This window comes from Ambystoma mexicanum, chromosome 9, assembly GCF_040938575.1.
Source record: "Ambystoma mexicanum isolate Mex_15411 chromosome 9, UKY_AmexF1_1, whole genome shotgun sequence".
Taxonomy (NCBI): Eukaryota; Metazoa; Chordata; class Amphibia; order Caudata; family Ambystomatidae; genus Ambystoma; species Ambystoma mexicanum.
In genome coordinates, this window is record NC_090931.1 from 780,330,032 (window position 1) to 780,357,835 (window position 27,804).

A 27,804-nucleotide genomic window follows, 5' to 3' on the forward strand; every position below is an offset into this window, starting at 1 on the left:
CGCTCTGGAGGAAGCTTCTGGGGCAGCTGCATGTGAAGGGGTTCTACAGCACTGAGCTGTCAGAGTGTGGACCCAAGGCTTCCGTCGGCACTGGGGAGGATGGGGCTCTCTGACCTAGGAGCAATGGGGTGTCGGTCGGTGGGAGACTTGTTTGAAAATGGAAAGCTGATGCCGCTTGAGGAGTGGAGTACTCGGTATGGGTTCCCAAAGTGGCACTTCCTAACATATTGAACGGTGGCCAGACCAATGGCTGCCATGTGGAAGGAGATCGCTGAGGAGCCAAGCACAAGCCAGCTGAAGCAGGTGCTGTTCAAACAGGATGATAGCAGGGCCAAGATTTCTCAAATGTATCTGGTAATTCGGAGTGAATTCCCGTTGAGGGAGCTGGTGGTCAAGAGTAAGTGGGAGAGGGATATGGGGTGTCAGATCTCAGAGGGGGAATGGACAAAAATGTGGTAACAAGTACGGAAGGTTTTGAGGAATGCTAGGTTCCAACTAATCCAACTTAACGTCCTGCATAGGGTTCATGTGACCCTAGTTAAATTGCATGCAATGAACAAGAACGGCCCCCAATGTGAGAGAGGGCCGGCAGGGGTTTGACACATGCTGTGGGGAGGCTCTGTGGTTGCACAGTATTGGTCGGCAGTGAGGTTGAAGGTTATTGGATTGCTTGACTCTAGTTTTGAGTGTAGCCGAAGGTGTGTTTGTGGGACATAATCCCAGGGGCAAACATAACACAAGAAACTGCATAGCTCAGTTCATGCTGGTACTAGCGAAAAGACAGGTTGCCATTGCTTCAATGAGGCACAAGGGTCTTGTGGTTGACTGGATAGAGGACATCCGAAGGTGGGGGATGGCGGACTTGTATATTTTACAGAGAGCCAGTGACCCTGAGCTGGAGGAAGGGGGGACGGTGGATGGGGGCCAGTTGCTGAACAATTTGCACTCCCTTGACATGGTGGAAAAAAGGAGAAAAACCAAAAGTAAAATGGGTTAGTGACATGTTGTGAGGGGGGTAGAGGTAGCGGTAGAAGGGAGGGTGATTGACCCCACAAGGTATGCCAGGAGGGGCGGGGGGATTGGTCGGTATGTTGTTTGACACACTGTGTTCTTCAATGTATGATGCTACACGTTTCTGTATGTACTGTACTTTGGTTTCTATGTACACTGAAAACTCGAATAAACAAATGTTTTAAAAGAAAGAAAGCAAGACAACATATGTACTGCTAATAGTGAAATTAAATATTGCTTGAATGTCTCTGGAGCTGAAGAGTTGGCAACCATCTGTCTGGAAAGACTTGCAGACCCCACCAGAAGTGATCCAGGCCCAGGCTTAATGACCAGAGGCTCGGGGACAGATAGTTACACAGCAGGTTTAGGATTCCCGTTGTAGGAATGATTGCTGTTAATGAGGCTCTGAAGAATGACTGCATATGAAGACCCAAGGCCCTGTTGTAGTAGAGAGCCACCAACAAGATGGAGGTCGGAATACCTGTCCATCAATCCACTGCTATGCAATTTTCAAAGTTTTAGAAGCCATCCAATCAGGTCTGGCCTGCAAAGCTCAACTTTTGTGGGTGTAGTGACAGAGTTCCCAGCCTGAACTTTCTGGTGTCTGGTGAGGATTCCAAGGGTGCTGGGTGCTGCCGCCCCCAGGTTGGGTGATGCTAAGCTGTGAATGGTGTGGAGAGGATCCCCTGGCTATCCCGACCATGCCATGCCTATGTGGCAGAGTCTCACCACATTGCCATCTCATAAATTCCCATCATTTTGAGGGAATTGGTTATGATCGACTATCTTGTGGAGCCACCAACACCTGCACCCAGTGCTCCAAATAAGATTTTGAGGTGGGAGTATTTTATTCCCCATTTTTAAACTTTGAGAGTAAATGTGATTTCAAGAGAGTAAAAATTGGTTTTCTCCTTTGCAAGAGAGTAAAATATATATGCGGCATCCAGCTGACGTGTGCAAAATCTGTATGGAAATCATTACCATGCGGCAGCTTTCTGCATTGTGACATAATACACCTTTCCGTATTTCTCTAATGTCTTCCCATGTGACCACTCCTGTATATATTTAAATGTTGAAAACACAAAAACCTAGCCAATTACATAGTAAACCAAACATGAATGGTATTGAGTGTTTTGAGGTTCGACAGCAGAATTGTTTTTTGATGTTTAATGAAAGTCCTCATTTCCTGGCCAAATTACTATCTAGTGGTATGCCAATGTTATGATACAATAGTGCAGAAAGGCAAGAACTGTATGCTAAATTGTATACTTAATCTCATGGTTAAATTGTAATTTATTTAGTGCTTTTGGCAAATTGCTGTACATAGACCATATTTGTCACAATTATCACCAAACCGAAGTTGGTACTGCTTTATTGAACTCAAAAGGACGAAAGGCTGAGTTGGCTTTGCCGGGATTCAAACCTGCAACCTGCAGATCACGCACCGATCGCAGCAATGAGCGCTCAAACAGCTGACTATCTTACTGGCTAACATACTTCAGAGGTCGGTAAACTCAGTATCGGCTGAGGTATAATAATCTCAGTGCCTAGATGTTGGACGAACAATGCATGCAGCGCTACATAAAGTTAAATACCTATCTGAATTATCACAGGGACTGGTTTTGCCGAGTTTCTATTTCAATTACAAATGCAACTTTCATATGTTTGTTTTTGAACAGCGCTTGCGCTTCCTGGAGAGTCAGGTCTTGGATGTTTTAATTGTAGTAGTTTTGAAGATTTGAGAGGCTATGAAAGCTGTGATTGGTGTAATGACAATCACTCACCCTTGAGCAAAGACTCTGCTGCCACTGAGCATTTATAGTAATGTACCCCATTGACTTGAAAGTTGAATGGATGTAAACTAGAGCGTGCATACTCATCATTTTACACACTATTTTTCTAATTGGAGTGTAAATTAAATTATAAGTGTAAAAATGATCTGCCTCCGCATGATTATGTACACAGCACAGGAACTCTAAGGAATGAAAATTTGCAATACTCTTGCTATCACTGGGAAAAAAAGCAGAATTTGTTACAAAAGTTTCATTCTGAATTTCAAATTAGTTTTCCATCTTATTAATTATACAATCCTAAAATGCTAGGAAAATAAATATGCACAGTGCTTCTGTTTGCTCTATGAGCATCTTCATACAACAAGCTGAACGGAAAGAAACCATCACTTTTATCACGGTGTGCGGTTTCTTTTTTGAAAGGCTTCAGAGAAAGAAATTCTGTTTCAGAGGCTTTTCTGCATGGCTTACAATTACATACATGTAAATAAAAATCAAAAGAAGTGTTGGTTTCTGGCAAGTAACCGGACCTTTGCACTGCCCTCTGCTCTAAACCTGTGCATAAATGTACGCAGGAAAATAATAAAGATGCCTTATTTACAATATTTCCATGCATAAAAAGGCTTTAGTACAACCCCTATCTGGAATCCTGCCTGCGCCATTGGCTCCCCTTGCATGGGTATAAAAATAATTTCCAAAACCACAGGAAAAAGTGCAGACCCGATCTAAGACGCACATTTTGAGCAGTGAGTCAGTCACCTTGCAAGGTTTCCACACACATTCCCATAAGACCTGTTCAGCTAAGGGAGTCCTCACAAAGGGGGACGGAGTCTGGTAAGCAGAGAGAGGGCCACCCTGGAGAGGGACAACCCCAAGTGCCGAATCAGAACTGGAAGCTATGCCCACGGGTGGGTTCATCAACCAATTTCCATGACAGTTTTATAGGGTTACAAACATGAATGCCTTAGCGAAGAGAGAGGCTGGGAGGTTGGATCGAGGCACTCTAAAATGCAGGAACTGTGGCAGAAGGCTGTGGGAATTCAGAGAAAGAGCTCCTTTTCATATGACTTGTGAACTGAATGAAAGGCTCTGGAGGTCCAGAGGAAAGACAAAGGGGCTTGGAAGAAGAATGACTCTGCCCTCCACATACCAACAATTCAGGCCCAATTGTTGTATAAAACTGCACAAACTATTTACCTGCATCCTTTCTGGGGCTATGCAAAGAACTGCAGACAACTTGTCAACAAACACCATGCTGGAAACTGACTGAAAAAGTATATTGAGCTGACAAAAAGAACACACAATGCAGACTGAAGTAAACACTTGCACTGCGGAAGCAAAAAGAACCCAAATATAGTAAAGATTCAAATGTTGTCACTGATTTGGAGTAATAACCTCAACATCTGTGCCAATCGTACGCAGGAGAACACCCTATGAAAGAGATTAGATTACTGGCAATATTGGTCATAGTGTAGTTTCTGGTCTTAAGTTATCCAAGCACAGGCAGACAGCCACAGAAGCTCTGTGTGGAGGGTGTGGGTTAGTAGTATCATAACCCTTGATCAGAAAATCCCTTAATGGAAGCCAGTAACTTCTCCATTGTCCTTCCTGGGAAGAAAGACTGTCACTCTTGCAGACTCCTTCTGGGCCTGGATCTAAGGGTGCATTGCCACACCATGTACAGTCTTCAGCTTTTCCCACATGCAGCATACAAAATCATTCTCCACAGCATATGATGGACCAATGAATGTTCCTTTACAACCAACATCTCGCCTTACACCGACAGACCCGAACTGCCCCAGCCTTCTCAGAGTCCTACTTTCCTGAATTGCATCAGTTGTTACCGGTGTCTTAAGAAGCTGATTAGGTTCTTCTTTCCTCATCCATTCTAAATCTTGCTAATGTGTGACTCCACTGAAAGTTTCTGGTTGGAAAGACATCTACACTTTGCATCGTTATCAATTTTTTAGCAATATATTGGTGACTGAATATGAGGGAAGAAATGGGCTATATTCTATTTGTAGTCATGTTCTAATAATCCCAGAATTGTGCTGTCGTACTAGCCCACATTTACTGTCCAATAGCAACATTTCTGCTGTCAAGAAATTATTTGGGAAGTCACAGGGGCAAGCATTATGATTTCAATGTTTACTTAAAATGTAAGCAGCAAGAAGGAGTAATTACTTACTGTAATGTTCTTTCTATGGATTTTTCTCCTGCAGATTCCTCATCAGATAGTTATCCCCTTCCAGCTTCAGCAGCTCAGAAAAAAACTTTGACAGGCAGCGTAGTGGACCTCAACTCGGCTGTCGATCCGTCTTGACTCGGTGCTCGAATGTCCGTGCCGGACGGGACGTTGGGCGTCGTACATATACTGCGTCACTACAACCCTGTACCTCAGTTCCCATCTTTTTTCCCCCAAGCTCAGCCACTGCAGAGTAAAACTAGCTAGAAAAAGATGGCCAACAGAGGGTTCAAAAACACAAACAAATCCCAACTGCGAAATAATCTAAATGTCTTCTTTTTTATTATTTTTTATTTTTAAAAGAAAAAGCAGAAAAAGGCATACGGTTCGCAACCAAGAAGAGGACGAGAGACCCTGGAACCATCGCTACCACTTCCCTTGTAACAGAAGGCAACCAACTGCTACAGACGCTTTCTTAAAGGGGATAGATGGGAGGGGTGAAGAGGAATTTGCGGGAGAATAATCCATAGAAAGAAAATTACAGTAAGTAATTCCTCCTTCAATGGATTGCCTTTCTCCCGCAGATTCCTCATCAGATAGATTCCCAAAGCAGAAGAAATAATGGAGGCAGGATGAAAGCTTTACAGCAGTAGATTCAACAAAACCACCCTTCCGAAGCGAGCAGCACTCCCTTGGGCAATATCCAGACTGTACTGCTTTGTTAATGTATGAAGCAAACACCAGGTTGGGGCCCGGCAGATGTCCTCGACCGGTACTCCTCGTTGCAATGCATTAGAGGTAGAAATCCCTCTGGTGGAATGTGCCTGGATGCCAGGGGGAAACTCCTTGCCCGCGCTATGAAAGCATTCAGAAATACATAGCGTGGTACAGCGCAATATTGCCTGCTGCGATACTGCCAAACCTTTTCTGGAGACAGAAAAGGCTGCAAACAATTGGTCTACCTTCCTGTACTCAGCTGAAGTGGCTATGTAGAAGTGTAACGCTCTTATAGGGGCCAACCGGTGAAAACGCTCCTCCTCCTTAGAGGGAGCAGAGGTGGATAAAACACCAGAAGATCGATTGCCTGTTAGAGATGGAATTTAGACACCACCTTAGGAGAGGAACATCACCTTAAGAGAAACATTTACACAAAAAAAGCAACAGAATCATGGCTTACAAGAAAGGGCCTTCAGCTTGCTGACCCGCCTGGCTCATGCGATGGCCACCATGAAAGCGGTTTTCAAGGTAATAACTACAGCGAACAAGAATGTAACAGTCAAAATGAGTCACCATGAGGACTGTGGGGACCAGATTCAAATCCCAATCGGGGACGGCAAAAGGAGTAAGCAGAAACCTATTCACAAGGCCCTTCCGCAATTGGGCCATAACTGGAATTGTGAAGAAAGATCCTTGAACCAGAGACCTTTTGAACACAGACAAAGCCACCAAGTATCCCTTGAGAATGTGGTGACACAAAGGCCTGAAGAGGCCAGTGACAGAAGGAACTCCATCACTGTAGTGGTGGGGCAAAAGATTGGGTCAATCCTGTGTTCCCTGAACCCTGCCTCAAATCTTCTCGGCATGCACGCATACAGAGATCTTGTTGACGCTCTGCATGCAGCCAGCAACACCTCGAGTAACTCCTCAGAGAGGTTCCAGTCATCCTATCTCATCCTCTCAAGTGCCACGCACGTAGATTGAGGGACTCTGGGATCTGACTGTGATAGGAGTTCTGGGCGGCGAGACAACCGGAGAGATGGGCAGATGGTCAAGTCTAGAAGGTCCGAGTACCATGTCCTCCTCATCCAATCCGTAGCGATCAAGATCAGGATTGCTCAAAACCTCCTCAACCTCATGAGAACCCACAGGATAACGGGAATTGTATGGAAGGCTTAGTGGAGGTGAAAGGTCCAGTCACCTGAAACGCATCCCCTAGCGTGCTGTTCGCTGGGAATTCTCTTGAGCAAACTGTCTGCACTTCCTGTTGGACTCCCTGGCAAACAGATCCACCACTGGGGTGCACCAGAGAGCAAAGCCCTCTTCTAGGACTACCTGGCACACTTCCCACTAGTGTGAGACCGTGCTCTGCCTGCTCAGAGCATCCGCCAAACTGTTCTCTGTCCCTGCCAGATGAACTGCCGAGACTGACACCTGGTTCTCCAATAGCCAGAACCACAGCTGCATCGCTTCTCTGCAGAGGGTGAGGGAGTGCATGCCACCCTGCTTGTTCAGGTAGTGCACGGCCACCGTGTTGTCCATCAAGTTGAGGAGAACTAGCTAATACCTTCAGGGCTATCCTGATGGCTCGCAACTCCAGCCTGTTGCTGTGTCACCTTGCTTCCATCGCTGACCAAAGACCACGCACCTGCAAGTCCTGGCAGTGAACACCCAAACCCTTCATGGACACATCCATGACTTTCCCCCAGAAGCTCAATGTCACCAGAGCCCTGGTCTCTCTAGGGTAGACTGCTGCAATAGCCTTCTCCTGATTCTACCATCTTCCTCTCTTCGACCCCTCCAGCTAATCCAGAATAGGGCAGCAAGACTTATCCTTGGCTTGAAGCCCAGGGACCGCATCTCTCCAGCCCTAAAAACATTCCACTGGCTCCCAGTTGCTGCAAGGATCGCATTCAAATCCCTCTGCATCATCCATAAGGCCATCTGGGGCCGGGGACCACACTATGCAACTTGCACTCACTAAATATTTTCCCTCTAGATCTTTAAATTCCTCTGGTATCAACTATCTGTGTGTCAAGCGTTTTGCTAAACAGCGGGCCGGTGGCCGATATCTTTCCTCAGCTGGTTCCCTCTTATGGAACAGCCTCCCTGTTCCCCTTCGCCTTGAGTCAGATCTCCTCAAATTCCACAAGCTTCTCAAGACTTTCCTTTTCACCTACTCCTTTTCCCTTCCTACCTCCTCTGCTAAACCCACAGTCGCTGTGATTAATGACCAGGGCCCTTTATGTATCCTTTGGGGCCCTGGACTCCCACACCCAATCACCTTCAGCCTTCGCCCCCTCTCCAGCCCTTGCCTTGGCACCTGATATGATGTATTATATTATATTTGTATCGCGCTCATACAAAAGTGTTTCAGAGCATGACAAGGAAAGGGAGGGGAACAAGGGATGACAAAAACAACAATCTTACTAGGCCCAGTGACATTGAGAATGCGCAAGTGCAGGGCAAAGGCAAGGGGGAAAGTGCAAGGGAGAGGGAAGAAGTGGGAAGTGTTCAGCAAGGGATAAATACAAAAAAGTGTAGTGCAGCCAGCAAGGTGTCAAGTGCAAGCTGAGGTGGAGACAAGGGTTTCTGATAAGTGCCGGTAGGGGATTGTAGGTTACTTTCCATCGAAAATCTATTCATCTAAGTCATTTCCATCGAATTCTATTAATTGAAAATACTTTCCATCGAAATAAAATTCGATGGATATTCAATGGATTTTTTAAATTTAAGAATTAGGGTTAGGGTTAGTGTAAGGGATAGGGCAAGGGTTAGATTTAGGGTTAGGGTTAGTGTAGGGGGTTAGATTTAGGGTTAGGGTTAGTGTAAGGGGTAGGGCAAAGGTTGGATTTAGGGTCAGTGTAAGGGGTAGCAGGGGTTAGAATTAGGGTTAGAGTTGGGTTAGGGTGGGGTGCCTTGGGAGTTGGGGAGGACCACCCAACCCCCAAACATTTTTTTTAAATGAAACGTTACATGAAGCTGGCCAGTGCCGAAATACTTTGAAGATTTCAGCACTGGACAGCTCCATGTATTGTTTTAATCTGAAAAATAAATGCATCGAAATGCTATCTTTTACATTTAAAAGTACATATCCATTGAAACTTGTCCATCGAATATAGCATTTCGATGGATTTCCATTTGATGCATTTCCATTGATGGATTTCCTTTTCAATGCATTTCCATCGATGGAAAGACCATAAACCAAGTGCAAGGGTTGCCAGGAAGCAGTGCTGGTGTGTGGCTGGGTGGGCAGGGACCTGGGCCCGAAATCAGAGGGTAACCAGGTGCAGGGTGCCCAGGCAGACAGATCACATGGGGAGAGGAAGAGAAAAGGCAGAAGCAAAGAGGAAGGTCTTGAGGTGCTTCGGGAACCGGAGATGGTTCTCCTCAAGTTTCAGAGTGGCAGGGAGGCTGTTCCAGAGGGAGGCCCCGGCTGAGGAAAGAGATCTACCCGCAACTCATTGCTTGGAGAAGCGTCTGACCGTGAGGGAGTTGGAGGTGGAGGAGCGAAGAGCTCAAGTGGGAAGTTATTTAAGGAGGGAGAGTTGAAGGTATTTTGGACCCAGGCCCCAGAAAGCCTTGTGGATAATGCAAAGGGTTTTGAATTTAATCCTTTCAGCCGCTGGGAGCATTGAAGAGATTTCAGGGCTGGAGAGATACGATTGCAGGGCTTGAGGCCAAGGACAAGTCTCGCCGTCCTGGGTGAGTTCCAGAGAGAAGCAGGCTGATTTAGAAAGAGGCTGTTGCAGTAGTCCAGCCTAGAGAGAACCAGAGCTCTAGAGACAGTAGGCTTCTGGGGGAAGGAGAGGAAAGGAAGAATACCTTTGAGGAGGTGTATGCCTGCACTTACCTATTTATTGCAGCTGACCACTCCATAACACTTTCTCCACTAGACACTTACACCTGCTCAACTTGTATCTCACCCACGAGCATGGGCACTCCTAGCACTTACCTCCACTCCCTCTTCCCCTCTACTATCTATGCACTTGTACGTTCTGAATGCTCACATGGCCTAGTAGGTTCGTCTTTATCCTCCCGTGTTTTAATTGTTTTTCAATCCCATGTTCCCCTCCCTTTTGCCCTGTGGGCACTTTGAAAGACATATAAAAGGCTTTATAAGCGCCTAACAAATGCACAATAAATAAATTAATTAATTAAATAAATAGCAAGAAAAGAACAGAGGAAATGGAGAAGGGCTGCTAAGAGAGCATTAAAGAAGAGCAGAGATAAGGAAGGAGAGACAGTTGGCATAAAATCTTCTAAGAAGGCCAGGAAAAAAGCTAATAGAAAGCGGAAAGTGCAGGCAAAGGAGACCGGGACCTTGACCAGTTGGTTGATTAAGCAGTAGATTTTAATGAGGATATCCAACTTGATGAGGGTGGGTCTGCTCTCTCTGTGATAAGTGAATACAGGGAAGCTGACGTTGAAAATGAATCCTGTCTGGATGGCTCATTTAGACATATCAGTTTTGAGGATCCAGTATGTGACTCATACCAACCAGGTCTGCAAACCACAGGGAAAGGATATGATATGTTGAATAACTGGATAAAGGGAGACCCCCACAACTGCTGATTTTACAATGATCTGTTTATTCCCAGAAGAAGAAAAAGCACCATTAAATCGTGCTCGATTACTACAGTTATTGCAGTATGTGCAATATGTGCCGACACTATGAGTCCTCAGTAGTGGAGACTTTAAAAATGTTGAGTTACTGCAAACAACTAAGTGTCCCACACCACTGGATATATATGAAAATGTCAAAAGGGACGTCTTTATCACAGAGCGGTGGACAGTCCTGCAACCCAGAGCACATTACAGCGAACAAGGGTGCGGGGCACATGCCTGCAACCCCCGCTCACCTTGTTCGCTGTAATGTGAACGTATGGCATAATTGTTTGGTTATTTCGTCTGTATGTAATTTTCATACTGCCAAAATTGGAACAATTATGTCATACATTCTTAGCCATTCAACATTTTCTACAGATTCCCCAGCCCCAAGGGTTTTATTGTGTGTCCTGTGAAGTGACAAACACAATAAAAGAACATGCATACTCACTGCTGAAACTGGGATATGATATTGATCAGCATATGCAAGGGGATAAGAGCATGAGAAAGGAAAAGAAACAAGACGCAAATATTCAAACAAATGGCCCCAGTGCCAGTGCTTCTGAGTCCCCATTCCCATGGAATCCTATGGGACCCTATGGCAATGGGGACTTCCTGAATCCCCCGCCTGATTTCCTGACTTGTAATGTTCCAGTGGCACAGGGAAGTCAGGCGGCGGATTCAGTGTTTCGAGGTTAGCGGCAACACGCAGATAGCACCAGCGGGTTACTGCCAACCTCGTAATGAGGCCCAATGATTTGTAGTTAACATGAGCAAGACCCAGTTCATGACTTTTGGACCGAAAAGAGGTACTACCAAGATTATTTGTACTAGTCAGAGGACAATCAACAGAGTACCCAGTTACATCTATTTGGGTGTGGAAATCATGGCCAATCAGAGAGGGTCTGAACCTAAGGAGCGGCGAAGAGCAAATGCGCTGTCTTTAATCGCCATGATTAAGGCATTCTGAATCTGCTGGGTATAGCCTGTTCGGGATATTGCAGGCCTTCAAACAGAAAACTGAATGTTACTCACCATAGTGACTATAGTATTCCTAGTCCGAAGTCCCCTTTCCGCCATCCTGTATACAATGAAAAAATGGAGCTTCCCCTTTGCACGCAGGGACGCAGCCTCGGGCATGAGCATGCCTACTAGTCCCACCCTCCACCACCTCACCTCAGTCCCTTTGCATGCCGGATGCTGTTCACAACATCCATTGACAGGAATTATTTTATCGATGAGGGATGAAGGTGGGCCGTATGGAGAAAAGGGGATTCAGGACTAGGAGTATTATAGTCACTACGGTAACATTCAATTACTAGTACATCCCGTCCCCTTTCCTCCATCCTTATGGGCAATTAAAACATACCCCTGATATTGGGAGGAGGACATGAACCACCGAGGATGAGGCAAACAGATTCTTTAACACTGTCTGCTGAATACTGCATTCGCTCTCAAGCTGGTATCTAGCAAGTAGTGTTTGCAAAACGCTGATGGTGTAGCCCAGGTAGCGGCTTTGCTGATGACTTCCGAGGAAGCGTATCTTTGAAAAACAACTGCAGTGGCCTTTGCCCTGACCGCATGTGCATGGATTCCACTGGGAACAGGTTTATTCTGCGCCTTGTAAGCCTTGTCAATGGCCGAGACGATTGATCTGTCGATGAATGCTTTAGACGCCTGCAAATCCAGAGAGGATCCACAGAAGGTGACAAGGAGGGCTTCAGTTTTCCTAATGTTCTTTGTGCGGGAGAGTTACAATTTGAGAACCCTGCTGAGATCCAACAGATGTAGAGCTTTTTCTGCTTCCGATTGCGGGTTTGGGAAAAACACTGGTAAACATATTTCCTGGTTAATATGAAAGTAGGATAGCACCTTAAGGAGGAATTTGGGGTGGGTCCTCAGGACTACCTTATCCCTGTGAAAGACCGTAAAGGATTCAGCTGCTGAGAGTGCCTAGATCTCGCTAACCCTTCTGCGGAGGTAAGGCCTAGCAGAATGACAGTGTTAAGCGTGACCCATTTGATATCCACCAACGCCATTGGTTCGAAGGGCTTATGAGCTAAGGCTGCTAGTACTATATTGAGGTCCCAAACTGGATGAGTCTTGTTTAGTGGTGGCCAAATTCTCGACAGCCTTTTAGGTAGCTGTTCACCACTGGATTGGCCGCTGTGAAAGAGTGGTCTGCTGAATTCTTGTGGCCACTATATAGGTGCAGCAGGTGTCCACCTATACTCTTGAGTGTGCCAGATGGGGCCACGAATGACAAAACACCATCTAACATGCATGTGAGAGGATCTAGTTGTTGTATCTTGCCCAGAAGCAAAATCTGCTTAATTTGCTATGTTATTGGGCCCTGGATTGAGCATTTGCGCGCAGCCTGAATAATGCTCAGGTTGTTCTCAGAGATGTTGCAGTGTTGCAGCCTTCACTGATCAGGAGCCAGGCTGCCAGTGCTTGCCCCTATGGGTCTGGGTGTACTACTGCCCACCTGCCCCCCCGCCCCCGCTGATAGAGGATGATTAGCAAGGTCACCAGCACAGAGCTGCCAAATCCAGCAGGTCAGAAAATCATACCCTTATTGGCCACCTCGGGGCTATCGGAATCAGGGAGGAACCAGTGGACAATCTGAACTTCTGCACTGCTCTCTGCAGTAGGGGAGTCGGAAGAAAGGCATAAGCTTGCAGATGATCCCCGCTGATCTGGAATGCCTCCCCTAGAGAGCCATGACCCTGCCAGGATGCATACTGAGGGCAGTTAAAATTGACCTCTGATGCGAAAAGGTCAATTGGCGGGAATCCACACTGCCAAAAATTCTGTGAGAGAGACTGAGTCTGCAATTCCCACTCGTAGGTGTTCCTGCCCAACCTGCCCGCTTCTGAGTGGCTGTCTCTGGGAAGATGCACTGCCAGGATATGCATGCTGTGGGCCTTTGCCCATTTCCAGATCTACACTGCCAGAAAGCATAGGAGGGGAGACCTGGTGCCACCCTGTTTTTTAGATAGAACATTAACATGAAGCTGTCCATTCTCACCAGCACCTTCTTGCGCTACAATTGCATGACAAAATGCTCTGAACACCACACCAATCGCTTTGAGCTCTACGGAGGGGGACTGAAAGAACCCCTTCGTTGCTGGATGCAGTTGTTATCTCCTGTTATCTCCTGTAGCTAATGGGAGACCTGTCAGGTTCACGGGACCGCCTGTCTTGAAACCCACAGAATTCACTGAAGGATCTAGTAGACTGTTCTGTTCTGGGCTAAGCGAGGGTTAGTAACTGACTTTGTGAGTACTGTGAGAAACCTGAGGGTGTTCGCACTGCAAGACCCGGGGATCCTTTGTTCAGGTGGCCATGGGAGTACCATTGTGCTTGGATCCTGACCCTGGGGGCGGACAAGCAAGGGAGGATCACCTGGGCAAGGGACCCTTGGGGACAACAGAACGAATGCCCTCAGGTGAGACACGGTATCCCCTTTCCTGCGATACACCCCTATCCGACAACCCCTCCATCTTTATGGCATATTGCCACTGCAGTCCCATCCTATCCCAGTACTTCCCTTTAAGAAAAGGCAGGAGAAAACACAGTTCTCCACTACGACACATCTGTTCCTCCCTTTCTGACAATAACCTTCCCTTGTCTTCAAACCCCATAATACCCGTTTACTTGTTGACAAACCTTTCAATAATTATTCAGCCAACTTTCTTTCAAAATCGGCAACTCACTACATTTCCCAGAATACCCTTCATACACACTGTCTTTCAAATACTGCAAAGAAGAGGAAGCAACAAGGAGGAATGAGGATTACCCATAGGAATCCCTGGACCATTGACTACTATGAACAACCACCATTTTGTCCCGCTAACGAGGACAGGTGAAGTCAGGCATTCCCTTACAATCAGGCACACCTGAACAAAATCACCACTCCCAGGAAGTATAAAAGGCGTGTCGGGAAAGCACACTGAGCGAGCAGGGGATGCTAGAAGGTGCACAAAGCCAGAGGAAGACTGGAAGAGCTGCAGAGACCCTGGGAGACCCAGAGGAGGAGAATAGTGCCCCGACACTGGCCCTGTGAGTCCAGGAGAGACTGCACTGAGGAGAGGGAGCTGTACCTCCAGAAGGCAAGACCAGGGGCAGCTGGGGTTTCCTGGCAGTACCCACAGTAAGATTCCTCCCCTGGGCCAATCAGGCAAACCCAGGTCTCTGAGGGTTAGCAAAAGAGACTCTGACCCTACCACAATATCCCCATTTAACTCCTGCAGCTCCCAATGCCAAATGCCGTTTGGGGGACCTGAGAAGTGTAAGCAAAACCCTGATAGTGCATTCCTGGACTGGAAGTCCCAGAACCCTTTTAGAAGATTATGATTTTGTTAGAGGGGTCCGAGCCCGACAGAGTGAGACCCTTGGGAACTTTGTGAGAAGGGTCCGAGCCCGGCAGAGGGAGACCTGGTGAACTTTGTGAAAGAAACTAGCACCAGAGATAGAGTGGTCCGGCGCCATGTGGGCGCTCATTCGAAGGTCTCTGGCTGGTGCCCCCTCCGCTGAACCAGCAGAAACAACAAGTACCAAGAGGCCATAGGGAAGGCCGGCCTAAGGTGTCATGGTGGTCATACAAGGGTCAAGCCAAACCCCTTGTACAATCAAAAGTCCTTGACACATTGTAGATGTTTTGATACGTTGTGGAGGCAGACGTGAACCAGACTGAGGGACTCCTGAGCATACCTTGTGATGAACAAACTGTGCAAAGCCTGACTGGGGTCTTTACAGAATGCCTGAATGGGGGCTGAGACCCAGACTTAGATAAAAGGGTTCTAGAATGACTTTTTGTTGAAATGTGAACTGTGGCAAATGTGAAACCGACGGAAGGATGCCAAGACAAAGCTAGGGGAAAGGAACCTCTGCTTTCTGATGAGCTTTAGGAATCGCGAACTGTGAAATAGTGAACCCGACAGAGGGAATTGTGAAACAGGCGTTTGCTCCCGGCTGAGGGGAAGGCCAGTTGAACTGTGATTTTGTGAAGCCCGCACTTTCCATAGACTAACAGAGTGACCCAGTGAGGAGAGATCTGTTTAAATTGGGAAGTGCTTTGGGAGGCTGACGTTGAAAGGAGGATCGGAGCCCGGCTGAGGGGAATCCTAGGGTAAAGAGTAATCACCCGATGTGAAGATTTACAGAAGGAACTTTTGTTTTGTTGTTCTTTTGGAATACCATTCCTTCTGAAGCAAGAGACTTTGCATGAGAAGAGACTTGGGCACGGAAGGCCCTGATATAGAGAAACGAAACTGTAAGCTTGTGCCAGAGAAGTCAGGAAGTGTGCTGTGCTCATTCGTCCCGCCTTGTCATGTGCTAAAAACGTGGAGAAGGGAGAGCCAAGCCATAACATCCTGACTTATTATTTTGTGAACACTTCTTTCTTGTCTTGTGAACATTATCCCACACTTTCTTTGTAGCATAGTGGTAAGAATTGGCAACAGGTTTTTTTAGTATAGGACCTTTCTATTTGAGTAGACTCCACTTGGACGGTTTTATTATTATTTGATGGTCGTAGGTTGCTCGCTTCTAAGATTTAGGTTTAGATTAGGCGTTTATCTCTCCCATTTTTACAGTTTAATAAACACCCTTGAACTGTGATCACTTGTGTCTGTCTTACTTTGATACCATGCCTTCCTTACAGTACCACCAAGGATTTTGCCGTCTTCTTGGTGAGCTCTTAGTCGGTGGAAGAGTGGAACAACTCTACCCCCTCAAACCAGAGGGCATTGATTCGATCCTGTACATCTGTTGCGAACATTGTTGCATGCATCCAAGCCATGTCAACCCCTATGCAGATGCCCCTGCTCGCCGTGTCAATGTGAGCAAACGATGCCACAAGCATATCTTGGCCGATGATTTTCACCTCGGCCAGGCAGGATTTAAATGTGGCCTGCCTTTCAGGCTGGTGGTCCTGAGAGAAGTCTGCTATCTCCCGCTACAGCTTCTGATTGGTGTCGGCAAGAATGATGTCAGCGTTTGCCAGTCTTAAATGTAGGACAGCATTCAGGTAGACCTTCCGGCCAAAGCCTCCCAGCAGTTTGTCCTGCTTGGAGAGACACGCATTGGAGGAAGACAAAGAGGTCATGGCAGTGTGTTTGGAGTACTGTCAGGTTTCCATTGAGTTGTTCCCCTAAAAGGAGGGTATGGGTACAAAAAGAAGGTCTGAGATGCAAGAGAGAAGCAGGGATTAAAGTTTATTGTTGAGTGTGGCGGTGCTGGTCATACAATCTTTTCCTTAACATTGGCTCTGTAGGATGCTGGAGTAGTCCCAATTCAAGATGGATGAGCTGCCAGTCAGCATTGATTGGCTAAAGATTCACTCTGAGGTAGTTCGGAATCTTGAACAAGATTCTAAACTGCCTGTCATTCCAATCATGAACCAAGAAGTACACAGCTATCGGAGGTCCTGAGAAAAGAATTACTGAGATTTAGTCATCTTTAGTGGCAGTTGAAGAGAAGCAGATTCAGCAACCCTACAGTGGAAACCAATGTGACACAGATAAGTGCTGGTTTCACAGAAGAATATATTTTTGAAGTTGGATTACTTTGAAAGCAGATATCTAATCCTCTAATCCAGTGTGTTTACTGTTTCTGATTGAACACCTGAATTGAGGCAAGTTAAACATATTTGAGTTCCCTACGTAGGGCAGCTAACCTGTCTAAAGTTTATTCTCAACTGTTTTGGCAAGTTTTCCTGTGCAGCGTATGTTAGTTTGTTGCGCGCAAGGTTGCAGTGTGTTGTATTGCAAGTGAACTGCCCGTGTGAGCTGCAGCAATGTTAGCGATAGAGTTAGAGGAAAAAACTAGCCAATGTGATACTATGTCGGACCCGCTAACACTGAAAGCTGAATTTCATTCAGCTGTTCGTCCTGTCTTCAGCGCGGTGCCATATTAGAGATGGAGAGAGATAAGTGTGTCAGCTGGGCATCGAGAATATCAATGTTCGTGTACTTAAAAGGAGTTGGATTAAGTCAGAAATTGCGCACGGGCGAGAGATCTGAAAGGGAATGTACAGTTGTGCGTGCTTGCTATGTTTCAAAGATCTGAAGAAGACAAAACAGAAGAGCTCTATTTGAACAGTCTGAATTCAAGAAAAGAAATCTAGAGACAGTCAGTCACAAGAGGTACTACCAGCATCACTGTGGCTAGAGAGGAGTTGAAAAACTACAAAAGACAGAAAGGAATGTCAAGCAGTCACTTTATAAAAACAATTAATTGGAGAAATGTGAAACCAGATACTTGGAAATATTTGAAAGCACATAAGCATTCCAATAATCTGAAGACCTTGCAAAACAGTACATTGAAGATTAGAATGCCCAAGCTTTAGGCAGGCGTTAACAGGTTATACTGGGAAGGTGGTATCAGAATATGCATGGAGGGAGGGATTGGTTCAAAGTGTATAGTAACCATGAGATGTATTCAAATACATGTTTCCTGAAGGTGCAAGTTTCTGAAGACAGATGGCAATCGACAGTGACCTGTTCTTTGTTATTTTCTCCACTTCCCCTTTCCCCCAAGCTGGTCATCTCAGCAACTGTAATTTAAAGATTGATGGGAGGGCTAGAGTTGGGGGTCTGTAGGACTCGTTGTCTGCTCCTGCAGGAATTGAGAGCTGGGACCTTATAGAGTACAGAGACATGATGCCACCACCACCAAAGAGTGCGGCTGTGGGTTTGCAGCTAGCAGGATGGTGTCATCCTCAAGCTGTCTGAAGCGTTTGTCTAGCCACTTGTTGGGCTGCCCATTGGAAGGTGGCTTCTGCCACAACTTTTTCGCAAGTGCCATTATGTCCTTTTGCAGCGGAACCCCAGATTTGCTCGCTGTCAACAGGGACAGAACTTCTGCCTGTACACCCATGTCCTGCTGGGTCTGCTTTGGCACTCAGACTCCCAGAAATTCAGCCAGACCCTGTATCTTGTTGTGAATGGGCCTGGCGGATGAGGTGCCATTATCACTGTCACCATTGCCCTCCATTCCGCTGTCAGTATCCTTGCCCATTCAGATGGCGAGGACGAATCCGAGGGGCGGGACCATGCACTCAGAGCTTCTGAGATCAGTGAGGGTACATGCGTCATTTTAGGTGCCTCTGGCCTGCGCTGCCAGCCGCATCACAGGTGGCCATTTTGCTTGGTTGCTGCTAATGGTGATAACGCCCTCAGACGGCAGTAACTTTCTGGTACAACTACCAACAAAATGCATCAGCTACGTCTTTTTGATTCTTGGAAGTATGTTCGTTAATCCCTGGAAGCATTAGTAATTTGTACAAGTTCAGAGCAGCAGGAATTTCAAACTGAAGGACACTGGACAACATTTCAAAGATATTAGAAAGTATGTTATAACTCTGTTTTTCATCGGCCTTTAACTTAAATTGGAATTTCAGGTATTCAAAGTTCTTCAACAAACCGACAGATAGGACGTGGCTAACCTTTAAAGTAGCCGTTGCCTTCCATGTGTTCATCTATATTTTCCTGCTCAGCGTAAATGAGCAGATTTGTTAACAATCATTCATTTTCAAAGATTCAACTGAGTCATTTAGCTAATTCTTGTGATGCCCTGTTGGGGTTTGTAAGATCACAAGGTTGTATCTGAAACAAAGTATGGAACTAGTCTTGAGATGTGTTACCCAAAATTCCACTCACCATAATACTAGATCACCTACAGAGGACATGATGTCAGTCAGCCTGAGAATGTGGCACTATGGTCCTTAGCTTGTAGCCAGAAAGCGAATACTAAAACATTGGAAAATAGCACATAGTCACAGACCCGATGATGGACACAGGACACGATTGCGGTGTCAGCAATACACAGGGTAGCCTAGGCTAGAAGGCTAATGAATGCAAATATGATAATATGTGGGCTTTTTTAATGTTCCGTACGTTTACATTATTATTAATGTCTATTTTTGTCCACTTGTATTTTACTATTGTGTTTTTCCTTTCTATGTGGCCCAGTGTGTATCCATGTACATGCAATTCCCACCTACCTATTTTCCTTTTTCTAGAAACATTAAAAAAAAGATATGGACATTGTCTTGTAATTGCAATGATTGGCTCAATATCTTCATAAATGAGGATATGCCTATCCATGTTGTCACATATGTTTAATCTTAAAACATTAGTGCTTCTCTGATATAATTTCTATTACTGTTTTATATAAATTTGGTATGTTTTTTCAAGTGTTATAACTCTCAACTAATCCTCTACTTTACTAATTACAGAACCTTTGCACCAGTGCAAGTGCGCAGTTGCATGGTATTCGCACTAGGGCAATGTTTCCCATATTTCTAAAAACACTGAGAGATATTAGGAAACCATTGCACCATGACAAATGCGGTTTGCCATGATATAAACACCAGGGAGAAAATTGCCCTACTGCAAAAAAGATACATTTTTTGATGCATTTTTGCACCAGGGCAAACTTTGTCCTAGTGCTAACACGGTGCAACTTTGCACTTGCACCAGTGCAAAGTCTCTGTAATCTGGCCCTTGGTGTCTTTACAACAATCTCTCCAAGGATTAATTCCATCTACCTCATGTGGCTTTAGAATTAGTCAGTTTCTGCGAGGCTTGGCATCAGTTTCTGGTGACATTGTCAGTGATGTCACAAACCCTCCGAGGCATACACGTTTGTTCTTTTTCAGTTGCTTGAACAGTTACCAGAGGTACAACTATCTTTCTGGCTTTATCAGAGGCCCAAACAGTTCACAGAGGTACCCTTAACCACTAGGGTCTATTACAAGCTTGCAAAATGCGCAGAGACACAACTATCTTACTTTCTTTGCCAGAAAAGAAAATAACACCGAAGACGGTCAGTCCTGGTGATAGTTGAGGCTCATCAGCGATTTCTCGCTCAGCTGTTGTCTGGTCTTCTAGGCATTCTTTAACTTGAAGTACAGTGGTCCATTTTCTTGCAGCTCCGCATTGAAAGGCTAACCCAATCTCCTTATAGTCTTTAAGTTGTGCGCTGATTGGCAGGGAGAACCCTCCCCTTAATATAATGTTATGGTTGGTGGCAGGGCTTTTAGCCCATCCTTCCTTTGCATCATGCATCTGATTTGACATAGGCCACAAAGATTATGAATGCCTGCTTGGCCAGTGTAACTGGTATTCCAACATGGCCCGTAACTGGAAAAACAACGCACTGCAAGGAAACAGAAACCTTGCAACACTTTTGTGTGGAAATGATGCCAGAACATTGGGGTTGACACAAAAAAGTATTGTTTTGGACTTCACGGCCAAATACAAGGCTATAAGCCAGTGTTGAATATTGAGAATAACAGAGCTTGGACATTGAACAGTTGCCAGAAACACATCTGGCAACCGCTTATCTTGGAGGATAAATTTGAGAATCTCAGAAAATATCGGAGTACAACCAAAAGTGAAAGGAACATCCAGTAATGGTTTCACAACCTCCCCCAAAATCACCATATTGGACCTGGCAGGGATTCCCAAGGGAAAGTGGAAGCTGCAAAGAGGAAACTGAGAACAAATCAAACGCTTCTGTCGCCAATCTCAGTACCCTTATAGGGTGATATATTGCTGACCACAGAGGAATCCACTACAAGGACCACCGTTTCTCTTTATAATTTTTTTTTCCTTTGAAGAAACATACTTGGCACTGAATTGGCGATCATGTTCACTTTTCTTTACCTTTGGGATCAAATGTGAGACATATGAAGGAAAAACACCTCTCCAAGGGAGCAAATGATAAATTGTGAAGGCCGCCAGAGTTTCCATTATGTAGGTGCCAGGTTTGTGGAAGGAGCAGTGCTCAACACTTATGGACCTCTGGTAATGGCTGAGCCTTTTTTGGCTTTGGCCAAAACTGGATGAATCCCAGGGTGGGTGCGACATGAACTTCCGGATCGGTTTGACCTAGTTTATCAGAGAAAGGTGGCTGGCACAGAAGCAATGAGGCACATTGGCAGCCCTAAAGAGTACCTTCATGCCAGTGGATCCAGACGCCACAGTAACTGAATGGTCCACAGAAAACCTACAACCTCCTCATTAGCGCCTACAGACTCTCCAGCCACCTGCGCTGAGCCTGGTATGAATTCCCTATTCTCTAGCTCCAAGGAGAATCCATGGGGAATGAAGTCAACCTTTCGTCTGTACCCTATCGTCTTCTTTTGCCTGCTTACACTGGACATGACTCCGAAAAGGACTGAGGTGTAATTCCTACACAAAATGCACACAACCTCATCAGATGGGGATTAATCAGCCAAGTGAGGCTGCACTGGATACACGCTACCTCTTCCCATAAAGAGTTGAAATTAAATTAAGAAATTGGCATTTTAAATGAAAGAAAACTGTGTGAGGTGAAGCCCACAAACAGCTGAAAAAGAAAAACATCTCTAATAAAGGTTTAGTTGAAAAAGATACTCCTACCAAACCCAAAACAAAGCAAATCTAAAGCTAAAAAAGACAGGGAAGCAAACAGCAGGTCTTCTTGCAGGAAAAACAGGACCTGGTGGTTGGTACACTGAGGTGTTGGGGCAGCGGGAGGGCGCACAATGCATGATATTGGGGGAAAGTGAAGGGATGCACACGTGCGAGGGGAGGGAGGTTCTAAACCCTACAGCTACAGGGTTTCCATGAGAAAGAAGAGTTTTCCGGGAAGGAGGGCGAGCACACAAATGTGGGGGCTGAAGAAGCACGTAGTGTAATAAATAAACTAAAACTATCAAAGAAAGTATACATGATGGGCCTGAAGACATTATTTCGTCTACTATGGCGCTCACACTCACTTCAATGTGGAGCTGATGTGTCCACTCCCACAAAAAGATGTTTATTTTCATTTCAATAATGTAAAATAAGGCTCAACTGTGACCTTGATAGTAAGCAAATTCTGCTCACTTGCCTCTTTTAGAAAAGCAGCACTTTTGTCAAGTTTGGGCAAACAGAAAATGCAAGTTGTCCCTTGTGTTTCACAAATGTTTATTTGGAACGCCTCTTTTTGTTGGAAAGAGTCATTGAGTTGGTTTTCATTGGAGTTGGCCAGAGCTGCTGTTCATCATTTGTGAACGAGAATTGCAGTTCGAAGACCAGAGCACATCAAATCGAGTCGGATTACAATTTATGAATCGGAAATCAATTTGGTTTTTTAACAAGGATTTCTTATGTCTGCATGACAAAGTAATACGTTTTTTGGCCAAAATTGCTTTTCTTCAGAAAGGATATGTTATTGTAGCTCACTGATTTACATGTACTTTGGTAAAATGGGATGCAAGCTTGGGTGCATTTCACAGCACATTTCAAAAGGCAATGTTTCCACAAAATAACCTGCCTGGAAACAGGAAGAACATTCGGAAATTTCAGATTTCATAATATTTGTTGATCGATATACAGTGATTAATTCAAATAAAGTGTGCATGGCCTTAACTGGTGCCCCCTGATGGCAAGGTCTATATGTTTTCCGAGTACTTACTATTATGTAGACACTCTTCCCTGTGCCGGTCGGACCCACAAATATCGAAGGCTTATTATGTGTTGTCAGCATACTCATTAAAGAGGAGTATCTGATGGTGTCCAAAGTTGGTACAATGATTTCATTAAACATCATATCGCGCGGAATCGGAGGAGCAGTATTCAGAGCTTCAATCCACAACTCCCATCTTCCTTCACCCTATATAAAAAATAGAAGATGCAAATGCTGTTATTGCAGAACTCGCAAATCTAGCATTACCCCATTTGCTGGCAACAATGGTCAAGCATTTACATGAAGACTCTATACTGAGGCACATCATAGTCTCAGTGAGATACTTCCTGTGTAATTACTCGAAGTACTGCTTAATGAAGAGGGAAGCATGGACGGGTTTATGAATGGTTAACAAATGCAAATGTATCTTTAACAAGTTACTTTTCCTCATATTAACTATATTAAAGCTTCATCTTATCCATTACAGTGGAACAGTTACATGTTACAAAATGTAGAAATTTCAATGGCAGCTTCCACATGAGGATTTTTTCTAGAGAAAAACAAGAGCAAGGCCCTGATCATTCTAAGCATGAGCTACCGAGATGGACACATTTTGTAACATTAGTGGTGATAATGGAAAACGTAGACATATCCTGTTGAAGGGTAAGGTAATCCATAGCAATTTACCAAATGGCCGTCCACACATAGCGTTAGAAAATGTGTGTAGTTGTTTTACTTTATGAGGGAAATGGAGGCTACAGAATCACCAAGGCCATGGTGGGATAAAAAAAAGAACTAAAGAAATCAATATCCTGATCCACAATAGCTGTCAAACACATTGTCAAAAAAGTGGCTGCTTCAACTTCTGGTGTCCTCATAGGTTTAAGCAAATTGGGTATCATCACCTCTCTGTCATATAATTTTCACATTTTTTTTAACACATTTACTGTTAGTTCCTCAACAATCAAAAAACAAAGTACTCATACATAATTCTCACACCCAATTGATCTAGCGTAACATTCTTTACCTACTCAACTTTATTTCTTTTTGTTTTCTTCTGATTTTATTCACAGTCATCACTGCTTTCCACTTCCTGCTTTTTCTCCTGCCGAGTCCCTCTCTCGACGCTCTCCAAATCATGCTTCCCCTCTCACTTCTGTCTTTGTTCCCAATGAAGTTGCCCCATCTGCCTCTCTCACTCATCTCTAATTCTTGTTGCCAGTTGCACTGGTAGCACCTCCCTTTGTCACTTCTCTAAAGTACATGATTGCTTTTCTTTTGCCCTATTTCCTTCTCTCGTCTGTTTTTGTCAATTGTTCCCTTTTTACAGTTCTTGTTCCCATTGGTTTTGATCTGTCTGTCTCTCTTACTTCCCTCTTATTCATGTTCCCATTGCTTTTCTATTTTCTTTGCCATTCCATGAATTTGATGCTTTAACATTGTCACTTTGTCTTTCTTTCAAGATAACAATTTGTAGCTCACCTTTCCTGGCAAATGCTTGCTTTCCATACTTTCAATGTACTTCTATCTACATGAACAGCTCCTGTATATTCCCTTTGTCTGTACCATGTATTCCTAAAACTGTTCTGTCTCTCTCTGTGGATTATCTTTGTTTGCCCAGTCTTTTCCACTCAGTCCGCCTCCCCTTTTTGCCTCACAACACCATTTTTTTATGCTGTCTGCTGTGAATTATATTTTGTTATGTATACTGTGAACATATGTATGCCTTTGTTGGATTGCATATGTAAGGATTCTTGAATACTTTTAGAAGTAATATGTACAGGAAGAAATTCACAAACTCACAATTAAAAAGTAGATTTTAGAAAGTTCTAAATTCACTAACATGACTGAAAAGATGCACTTTAAAAGGCCAGCATGTCCTTTCCTAAAAAGGGCGGAGTAGCTCACGGCTCATAACTGGCTTAGTTACCCAAAGTTTTAGGATATCCCCTTCCCACCTCATCAGCCTCCAGAACCTGAATACAGATGTTAGGGTCAAATGGATGGACTTCAGCTACATCACATTTATGTGTTCCCTCTTATCTTCCACCAACCACCGGCCATTCACAAACAGACAGCTTAAATGAGCTCTCTATCTGACCTCAGAAGCATCTGTCATTAGTGAAATCTGAGTGGAATGATTCCAATAAGTGATTCCCAGAAGTATGTTTTCTTCCTGGTTTCACCAAAGAAGAGAATCTAAATGTCCCAACTGTCACAGGTTTCCCCCCTTCTCACCTGTCTGTATTGTTTGCTTGTGATCTTCGAAGATGTCTTCTTTCGCACTGTTCGGGATTTATATAACCCCGTGCGTGGGTCTTCGGGTTCCAGCGTCCAGGAAGCGTTCAGATGTCCGGGAAGAAATCCAAGAAATGGTGAGGTTCGCACTCGGAGATACGAATGCGATGTAAATCCAGGACATGCAAGGTGAGGAAAAAAGGGGAAGGATGAAAGAAGAGGAGATTGAGGGGACCGGGAAACAGGAATCAGAAGTAATCGCTGAACGAACTCCAGCAACACACGTCTGACTACTGCAAGCGGTAGCGTTGAGACGCGCAGGGCCGGGGGGGCGTGTCTGCTTTGTAGAACGTAGAGCGTACAACGCGGAGACTGACAAACAGTGTTCCGCGTTCAGCGGCCATGTTGGGAGTACTGCTGAGTTCAGTCCCCGATGGGTCAGGGACCATGAAGTCCAGAAGGGACGCGTACGGTGGTTCATGACACCAACTGTGTGTGCTGAGAATTGCAATGTTGAGCTCATTATCTGGACAATTGAAACTGTACCTACCACATCCAGACATCAGCAAACTGAACCAATTAAAAGCAAGGGGCCTTAATATTCTGAAATCAAATGGCTTGGATCAGGATTTTTTGCATGAAAAACTGTGGTAATTTCTTTTATAGAAATATTTCGCTCTTGGGAGGAAAAGTCATCCAGATGGAAGCATTGCAAACTGCCACAAGGAACTGAATCTATGCACTGGAAGCAAGTGAGTTTGGAGTTCTTCTGGTGTAAAGGAAATCTGAGGTTGTACATTTTGTTGCACACCGTCTCAACATTCTCCAGAAGGACAGTCCTGCAAGGTGACCTGATTAGACAATCATCAATTTAAGGATACAAATGTATCTTTTGACAGGAAGAAACGATTTAGAAATTACAAGCCCAGAATGGGTTTAATACTCCCTGATTTTTTGGGAGACTGAAATTTCGGCAATAAATCCCAGCCCCCTTGGTTGTTCTGGAATTCCCTCAATTGCATCTAGTCACAAGCGATTGAGTCACTTACTGATGACAAAGAGGCAAGTAACTTGGAACCACTCTAAATGTTCAAGGCACAGCTGTCTTGAGAGACCTCTACATAATAGTGGTAAAACAGAATTAACATTCCATTTTAATGGAGGAGAATCAGTCTTCCAAGTGATAGGGGTTAGAGTACTAATGCCTGAGAAGTGTCAGGAAGAAGGTTTGGAGTATCCCACTGAAGCAAGAGCTGCAGGCTTCCCCTTAAAGTGGAATTGTTAATTTTTGGTTCTCTTAATTTGTAGGCTGAAAGTCTATGGAAAATGAGATGATGATGAAAAGGGCTTTTCAGATGCAGTAATGGTGGTGCGAAAGAGAGACCCGACCATGAGGAGGTCCGTCTTGCAGTCCTGAGTCAACTCATCAGTTTTAGATACAAACAGGGTTTTTCCATCATAAGAAAGATCCAAAGGTTAGCATGACGACTCACAATAACCTGGGACATTTGGGGGTCAGCCGTGTCTGCGCTATCTCTGTTAAGAGAAAAGTGTGGCAAAGGAGACTCTTTGGCCAGATTAAGCAGGAAGGATACATTTTCACATGCGTCTGCAGTAAAAAAAATCAGTAAACCTGTCCATCTATTTCAGTACTTGAGATGAGTACCTGGATAGAAAGTGAGCAAAGTTACCCGGCCTCAAGGCCATGACACAATTCTGAAAATCCTTTCACCAGCTGCATCCCAAGGTGTGCTTTTCTATTCTGGGAAGGGGAAATCTGCACAGCACAAACTTCATTATTGCACAGAGCCACAATATTCACTGTAGATTTGGCAGAGAGAATGCCCTGGACAACAAAAGGATCCACCTAAATTATTTATATTTAATGTCCGGTGCTTATTAAATTCCAGCTCTGAATAGGATTATGTTTTCATGGAAGAGCCACACATTTCACAATGGAATATTCCATTAGAATAAAGGAAGAAGACTCTTTAGTTTGATCACGTGGAGGGGTCTCACCACTGATCAGTGATATGGGCCTATACGAGGCACATTCCTCTGGAAGTTTCCCGGGTTTCAGTAGGACAACTATATATGCCTTCATCAGGTCTGGGGGGAGGCTCCGCTCTGTTTTGCTTTGCAGGAAGAGTCGGTGCATGGGTCCAGCAGTGACCTCCCAGGCCGTTTCCGGGTCTCCATTGGGAAGCCGTTGGGACCGGGGGCCTTACCCGATTGAAGTTCCCGTAGGGGGGCCACCACTGTAATGCCAGCTTCCAGCCCAAGCATCTGCTGCGCTGTAAGTTGAGGTACTACACCTCTTGCACTATGACCAGGGCCTCCTGTGCGACTCGGGGAGCAGGAAGTGAGCTTTATAGCCCTCTCAAAGCACGACCAGGCTATCCACTGACTCCTCATTTGCAGCAAAATATTCAGTCATTTTCTGGGTAACCCATCTACCAAGCTGGGGACCCCTAGATAGTATGTGTTGAGGTGTCAAATTGCAGGGAGCTTCGCCCGCCCGCTCTTAAGCTCCATAAGGAGTGGGGAGTGATCTGAAATCCCCCTGGCCAGAAATTTTGCTGATAGAAGTTTGCGAGAAGCATTCTGGGAGAAGAGAAAGTAATCGATACGGGACATGCAACCATGTGCGTTGAAGAAAAAGGAATAGCCAGTCCTCGCAGCATTCTCCAGGCATCAAGCAGTCCCATCACAGTGGCAAAAGAACGCAGCTTGGTAGTATGGGATGGATTTCTACTGCCAATGTGTGTGCAATCTCACCCCAAATCCATGACCTCATTTAAGTCTCCCCCC

The 27,804-nt window shown here is 45.0% G+C and overlaps 1 protein-coding gene across 2 annotated transcripts in view; it reads right to left on the reverse strand.

Moving 5' to 3' along the window:
- Positions 1-27,804, reverse strand: part of DNAH7 (dynein axonemal heavy chain 7) — a 1,167,586-nt gene that overhangs the window by 555,231 nt on the left and 584,551 nt on the right. For both annotated transcript variants that reach the window (XM_069615701.1, XM_069615700.1), the window contains one exon: positions 22,765-22,962. In XM_069615701.1, coding sequence (XP_069471802.1) covers positions 22,765-22,962 — 198 coding nt within the window. The remainder of the gene's footprint in view (positions 1-22,764; positions 22,963-27,804) is intronic.